The sequence below is a fragment of the Microtus oregoni genome, unplaced genomic scaffold (genome assembly GCF_018167655.1).
Source record: "Microtus oregoni isolate MIOR12 unplaced genomic scaffold, Mior012 000004F_ref0000308, whole genome shotgun sequence".
In the NCBI taxonomy this organism is placed as follows: domain Eukaryota; kingdom Metazoa; phylum Chordata; class Mammalia; order Rodentia; family Cricetidae; genus Microtus; species Microtus oregoni.
In genome coordinates, this window is record NW_024543063.1 from 31,585,876 (window position 1) to 31,592,909 (window position 7,034).

At 52.4% G+C, this 7,034-nt stretch overlaps 1 protein-coding gene across 1 annotated transcript; it reads left to right on the forward strand.

Moving 5' to 3' along the window:
• The first annotated feature begins 6,439 nt into the window (after positions 1–6,439).
• LOC121447488 (60S ribosomal protein L36a-like) lies at positions 6,440–6,787 on the forward strand. Its single transcript, XM_041650762.1, has one exon. The coding sequence runs from the start codon at positions 6,440–6,442 to the stop codon at positions 6,758–6,760; it is 321 nt and encodes a 106-aa protein (XP_041506696.1). The 3' UTR covers positions 6,761–6,787.
• The last annotated feature ends 247 nt before the right edge of the window (positions 6,788–7,034 follow it).

A 7,034-nucleotide genomic window follows, 5' to 3' on the forward strand; every position in this document is an offset into this window, starting at 1 on the left:
GGGGGGAAGCACATGGCTCTATAGACCTGAGCTAGGCTTGGCAAGGCAGCCATAGCTGCTGGAGCTAAAGCGTGGTTCACATCCAGGTAAACCACAAGGTGTCCTATGGTGGCCCCAGTGAACAGTAAGACCTGGCATGGGATGTTACTGTGGTGTGCTGAAGATAGGTAGATCCACTCACCCTGCAGCTTTCCACTATTGAGGGTAGGCAGTCAACACGACTCAGGCTCTTTCCCAACCTTAGTCTCTTCCCCCCCTATCAGACGGGCCTTCCCAGCCTCCTCTGAGTCTTGCTTTGCCCCTTTTCTCTTAGATGCACATGGCACCTCTATGCACTGCCCAAAGCAAGGGCACTCAGGCCTCACCAACACCCCGGAAAGCGATGTACAGTCATGATAGAGTTAGTCAATGTTTAGACCTGCCCAGAGGTTTCTGGGAATAATGATCCTCCCTGAATACAGTGGTAAGAACCTGTGAGTTGGGGTAGAGCGATGGCTTAGTGGTTAAGAGCACACACGGCCAGTTGACCAAGCACATTCAGAGCATGTGACTAGCAAGAGCTAGTTTCCCTGAAGACACCATGACCTCCACATACCTCATCCCGAGCGGTGGATCAGTTACAGACAAGTGGACCTGCTCCTGTTCTTTGCCCGCTCAACATCAGAGAAGGCATCAGGTTCCCCTCGAAGGAACCATTGTTCCCAGCCATTTCTGGGGGTTCTCCCTCTCCAATCTCAGGACTTCATGTCTGTCTGGAAAGACTTCAGACAGACCATGAGGAAAGGGGAGAGCCAGAGGGTATTATGGGCAATGAGGGGACCGCTCAGCCTCAAGCACAGAGCTTGGGACTTGGCCTTGATTAGAAAGGAGAAGGAGCAGATGTGTTTTATTTTATTTATTTTCTGCATTTCTAGGCAGGGGCTTAGGATCCTACGATGCCAGGGGAGTGTGCGCCACTGAGCCCCATGACCCAGAGCATGTCCTGCGTGAAGATGTGGCGGGTACCATCTGTCCATGTTTTGGCCCTCAGCATGATTCCAAGTCTCAGTCCTCGGAGAGACAAAAGCAGGAGTTCTGAGATGCCTCACGTGGCCAGGAAGAAGCCTGAAGGGATGGTCCTGCAAGAGCCATCTGCCTACCACACCAGGATACCAGTGGGAACCTACTTCTTCCTAACCTCAGTTCCACCAGGGTTAGAGAAAAAGTGAAGAAAAGAATGAGGCGGTGTCAAGGGATGTGTGCAGCGCCCTAGTGGGTTCCTGAGGCCCCTCTTTGCACGTGTGCTCACTTAGTCTGCACATCCAGGGCAGCAGGTACAGCCTGTAATAGGTAAGGGAGGTGGGAGCATCCAACCAAGGACAGGCTGGAACCCAGGCCTATTTACCAGGCTCTCAGAAGCTTGTGCACAGGGAGCTAACTCCACAGGCACAGCCTGGCCTCGCCACCCTGCCTCACAGCCTCCTGAGGATGGTGGTACAGCTTGGGAGGAAGCCATCTGGCCCTGACTCCAGGCTTCCACAGAGACGCTCCCGACGAGGCCCCATCTCCCAGCTGCTCTCGCTGCTGAAAATATTTACATCCAAATATGTCCCAGTGTGCCATGCTTCTGCCTCAAGCCAGCCTGGGCGTCTGTCCTCGCCACCTGCGAGGCACGGTGCGGCTTCAGCAGCAGTAGTTCCGCAAAGCCCAGAGCGAATGAGAATCCAGGGCTGGCTGGCCGCCACCCACCCTGAAAGTCACTCTGCCCCGGGGCCTTTGCACCTGCTCCTGGCATTGCTCCAAGCGGCTTCCCACAGAGTATGTGTAGTTCACACGGGTCACATGAGGCTGCAGGCTCCTGTCACCTCTCCAAGAAACCTTTCCTGCATAACACCATGTCAACTCTCTCAGGTCATAGCCCGAGTCATTTTCTCTGCAGCCGTCCTGCGCCATGCTATTTCATCAGTTGATTTTTTCCCCTGTCTCTCTTGTGGTGATGTCTGACCCCTGGGGCAAAGGTTATGCCCTTAGTGGCTTCCAGGACTTGAGAAATGCTGCTCCTCAGGGTCCGGTGAGCTGAGCGCACAGGGTATAGAACCCTGGGTTCAGACACTCACTAACTCCAGTGGTCACCCATGCCTCTAGTTTCCTTTTCCAAAATGGGGACAAACAGTGAGCACCACAGGACCCTGTTGTGAAAATGTCCTGTAGCCACCACCATGGAGGACCACAGCTTTGTGGGTGCAGGACAGCTTAGTCTGAAGTCTTGTCTGAGATCAGGACGTGGGCAGGGCACTCACCCTCAAAGGTTTGGAGAAGAGTAACGCCTCAACTGAGCTGGGCTCCAAATTCCTCTGCTGAAGCTGTCCTAGGATCTCACAGGAACTCCCGCATAGAGTGTGAGGGTGTGTGTGTGCGTGTGCGTGTGTGTGTAGAGGACTTCTAACTACAGAGACAGAGCTTCTAAGTAATGAAGATAAAATAAGGCTGACAGAGGCTAGAAAGACTGCCCAGTGGTTAGGACCTCATACTGCCCTTGCTGAGGACCTGAGTTCAGTTCCCAGCACCTGCACTGGGTGACACACAACCTCTTGTAACTCCAGTTTCAGGGGGGTCCATTGTACCCCAACCTCTCCAGGCACTGAATCATGTGTGTACACATAGCCACACTTACACATAATTTTAAATAATAAGAAATCAACCCAGATCTTGTAAGAAGAGGTTGGGTGCAGAGACAACATCCGGCTGTGGGAACACAGAGAAAGACCCCTGAGGATAGCACAGGCAGTGGCCATCAGCAAAGCCAAGAGATGCCTCAGGTGAAACCCGGTCTGGCCACAGGTTGACCTTAAAACTCCAGCCTCCAGAATTGAGGGCCCTTACTCTGGTTTTGTTACACACCTGATCTGATTGATACACCTTCCTGTCTCTTCCAGGTCCCAGGAACTGCCAGCAACCCTCATGATCCCTAGATTGTGGCCTCTGTCCTCTGAAACCCTTAATGCCTTGCTCCCTCCATTGCCAGGGTAGCCAGCCCAGCAGGTGGTGTGCCTGCCATGCTGGGGGACACTTGTAACACAGGCCATGTTCTGACCTGGGTTCTGCTCAGTGGGTGGCAGGAGCCCCACCCGACCTTCCTTCTAGCAATTCACCTGTGTGTGACCAGGACAGACCTAGATGCTTGCTGGCTTGTTTCCTTAAATGAGACATGGGATCATTTCCATGAAGTTTGAGAAACCTTCCCTTGAGGTTTGAAAAGAGCCACCAAGCCTCTGTCGTCCTGTCTGCTGAGTGGTGGAGTCAGTGACCCCCAGCTTCTAAGACAGATCTTAGCAAAGGCACAGTGGGATTTCCTAGGTCAGAAAGCACAATGCGGGGCTGGAGAGATAGCTCGGTGGTTAAGAGTGTTTGTTGTTCCTCCAGAGAACACAAGTTCCGTTCCCAACACCTATGTTGGGCAGCTCAAACCCATCTTAACTCCAGCTTCAGGGGACCCAACATGTTCCATCTTCCTCAAGCACTGTGTGGACATTTGCATACATGTATAGAAACACACACACACAGAGGTTGGGGGAATAAAAATAAATCTAGAAAGAAAGAACAGTACAGCATCCGGGGCAAGACAACATCTGTTTCGTCTCTTAAACACTCAGCCCTGAGCTGCCAGGTGGCGTCCTGATACTGTGGCTGCAGCAGAATGCCTGCTAGACTATAGAGACAGTGGAGGGAGGGCACAGGGATGATGGGCCATGAGGAGGCGGGTGAACAAGCTGACTGAAGGAGCACTCAAGAGGAGAGCCTTGACAAAGCAGGAGGGATGTCCCAGCCAGTGCTCTGTGTGTACAAAGGCCCTGGGGCACGCTATACCTGCCTGAGTTCTGAATGGCAGACAGAATAAGTGAGGCCAGGAAGGCAACAGAGGTCTCAGACCCTCAATTAGAAAGACCCCCAAGTCCTGCCCCCTACACACACACCTGCAAGGCTCTAAAAACCCAGAGGTCTGGCCCTTACGGAGCCCACTGGAGTTCCTAGGAGCTCCGGTGCCCTGGGGACCTTACATGAGTGCCTGCTGGCACTGAGCATACTAGGCTGGACGTAGGGAGAGCAGAGTGCTGCAGGAAGCAGGGATGGGGGAGGGGATGGAGTAGGGGACAGGGAGGGTCCTTGGACTGGGTAACAGCTGAGAAGAGTCAGATGACCCCTGCGAAGCTAACATCCTGATGGATGCCTGTCAGATAAGGAGTTACCCCTTCTCTTTCTTCTCTTCTGTCCCTTCCCCTATCCTTGCTCCCTTTAGTCAGGCCCTCAGGGGCCAAGCCTCGTGTCCCCCAAGCTCAGTATTCTAGCCCAGTTCTCTTGAGTTCAGGGGTCCTCAGAAAAGTCCCTACCCTCCACGAACAAAGACCCAGTACAATGGGCACACCTGCATCCCTCCATGGTATGGCTACTAGCCCTGAGATCTGTCTGGGCTTGATATAAGACAGATGTAGGCTCCACGGCCTTAGACTGCCCAAGAGGACCCAGGAGCAGGTGACAAGGTCAAGCCAAAGTCACCCTGTCCCCAAAGACTGTGATACAAACAGTGGTTTCTAACCACAAGTCAGCACCTGTCCATCCAGGCTGTCCTGGCTGTAAGTGTCCACAGCACACAGACATTGGTCACCCAATGGGCAGTTGTTCAGCAATAGAACTAACATCCAGGAATGTTTCAGACATGACTGTTTCCAGGGATTCGGTGTTGGCTCTGGTGCCCGTTGGTCCACAAGCCTCCCCTGCTGCAGAGGCCAACTCTCCTGCTCCTGGAGGAGGAAAAAAATCCCTTCTCACAAAGGCTCGTGGGCCAGTACCAGACAGGACAGGTGGGCCACCCTGTGTCACTGAGGTGGAATGGGTCAACAGAGCAATTAGCCACTCTGAATGAAGTTCTCAAAGGATCAAAGGAGCTGGTGAGGACAGAAGCCCCTGCTTTCTGCTTATTACCCAATAGTGTACTGTCCAGGGGAGGTCAAGGAGCCTGCGGAAGCAGCGGGAGGCCAAGAATGCAGGGGGAAGCCAAAGAGGAAGGGAGGAGGCAGAGAAGGCAAGGGGAAGCTTGGAGAGCAGTCACCCTCCAACCACTGTTGGGCACCCCCAGGTCAGGACTGGGAATTGTGTTTGTGGAACTGGCTCCGTCCCCAAAGAACCTGGCCAGGGGTGCTGAGGTCCTCATTTCCCTGCCAAGTTGGAAGCTTAGACTACAATGGGATCTGCCTTTCACATTGGCTGGGAGGGGTCGTAGGTGTAGCAGGGCAGATCTCTCTCTTAGCCTCTGCTGTCCTCACGTGGTACACAGCCACCTCTCTCAGAATCCCAGGGACCTAGGATGGGATCACAGCCCAGAACCCATTGTATCACAGAGGGTGTACATTGACTGGCCATAGGCAGCCTGGCCAGGCCTGGGTGTTATTCCCAGAGGCCCAGGAAATGCCCCTAAAGGAAAATGAACTGTTTCTTAGGAGGCTAGGGATGTGGGTGTCAGGGTGGCCACCTGGGGCTACAGGGGACATTACCTTCAGGGCAGGTTTGTGATGGCTGTTAAGTGGAGCTTTGGTTCCAAAGATGAAAGTGAGCATAGGTGTGCTCAGTCCGTCTGGCACAGAGACCCTCTCTTCCAAGATAACCAAAACCTCAACCACCAATACCTACAGATATGGCATGAGTCACAGACTGACCATTGACAGAACACCAGTGGACACAGAAGAAAAAGGAAAAGGAGGCCTCTTAAAGGAATTGAGAGGAAGAAGCCAGACAAAAGGGATGTTCAAGGTAGGGCAACTCGGCTGTAGAGAGCTTGCGTATCATGCACAAGGTCCTAAGACTTATTCCCTGCAGCTACATAAGCCTGGCATGATGGCACGCAGTATAATCTCAGCACTCAGGAAGCAAGGCAGAAGGACCAGGAATTCAAGGCCAGCCTGGGATATAGGAGACTGTAAAAACAAAGGAGGAAGGAGGGAAGAAAAGAAGGAAGGAAGGGAGGGAGGGAGGGAGGAAAGGAGGAAGGGAGAGAGGGAGGAAGGGAGGGAGGGAGGAAGGGAGGGAGAGAAAGAGAGAGGGAGGGAGGGAGAGAAAGAGAAAATTCTAGAAAATGCAAACAACTCCACAGTGGCAGGGCAGGGAGGCAATGGGATTGTTGACTATCCTAGCTTAGTGTGAGCTGTCACAATATCACCTGGGTCCAGCTCCAGGTCTTTCCCCTCCAGACAGAGGGAGGCACTGCAGTGGTTTGAATAAGAATGACCCCCCACACACACATAGACTCATATATTTGAAAGCTTAGTCTCCAGGGAGTGAAACTCCTTGAAAAGATTAGAAGGATTAGGAGGTGTGGCCTTGTTGGAGGAAGTGTGTCACTGGGGGTGGGTTTTGAGGTTTCAAAAACCCATGCCAGGCTTTCTGTGCCGATATTGCACCCGCCAACATGGTGAACATTCCTAAGACCCGCCGTACATTCTGCAAGAAATGTGGCAAGCACCAACCCCACAAAGTGACCCAGTACAAGAAGGGCAAAGATTCTTTGTATGCCCAGGGAAAGCAGCGTTATGACAGGACACAGAGTGGCTGTGGTGGGCAGACTAAGCCTATTTTCCACAAAAAGGCAAGAACTACAAAGAAGATTGTGCTGAGACTGGAATGTGTGGAGCCCAACTGCAGATCTAAGAGGATGCTGGCTATTAAGAGATGCAAGCATTTTGAACTGGGTGGTGATAAGAAGAGAAAGGGCCAAGTGATCCAGTTCTAAGCTGACCTTGTTATGAAGACAATAAAATCATGACCTTTCAGTCAAAAAAAAAAAAAAAAAAAAAAAAAAAAAACATGCCAGGACTAGGTCTTTTCTCTCTGCCTAGGAATCAGAATGTGGCCACCATGATGGTGTCTCTTCCCAGCAATAGAACAGTGACTAAGACAGGTGCAAGGTCATGGTCTCCTAAGGAGAAGGGACTAGGGCAGGAGAGACAAGAAACCGAGCAGCCCTCAGGAGGAACATCAGACGTGAGGGTAGGATCAGAAAGCCT

What these genes read in the sequence shown, in the direction of transcription:
- LOC121447488 (XM_041650762.1), top strand. Translation starts at nt 6,440, where the DNA reads ATGGTGAACATTCCTAAGACCCGCCGTACATTCTGCAAGAAATGTGGC.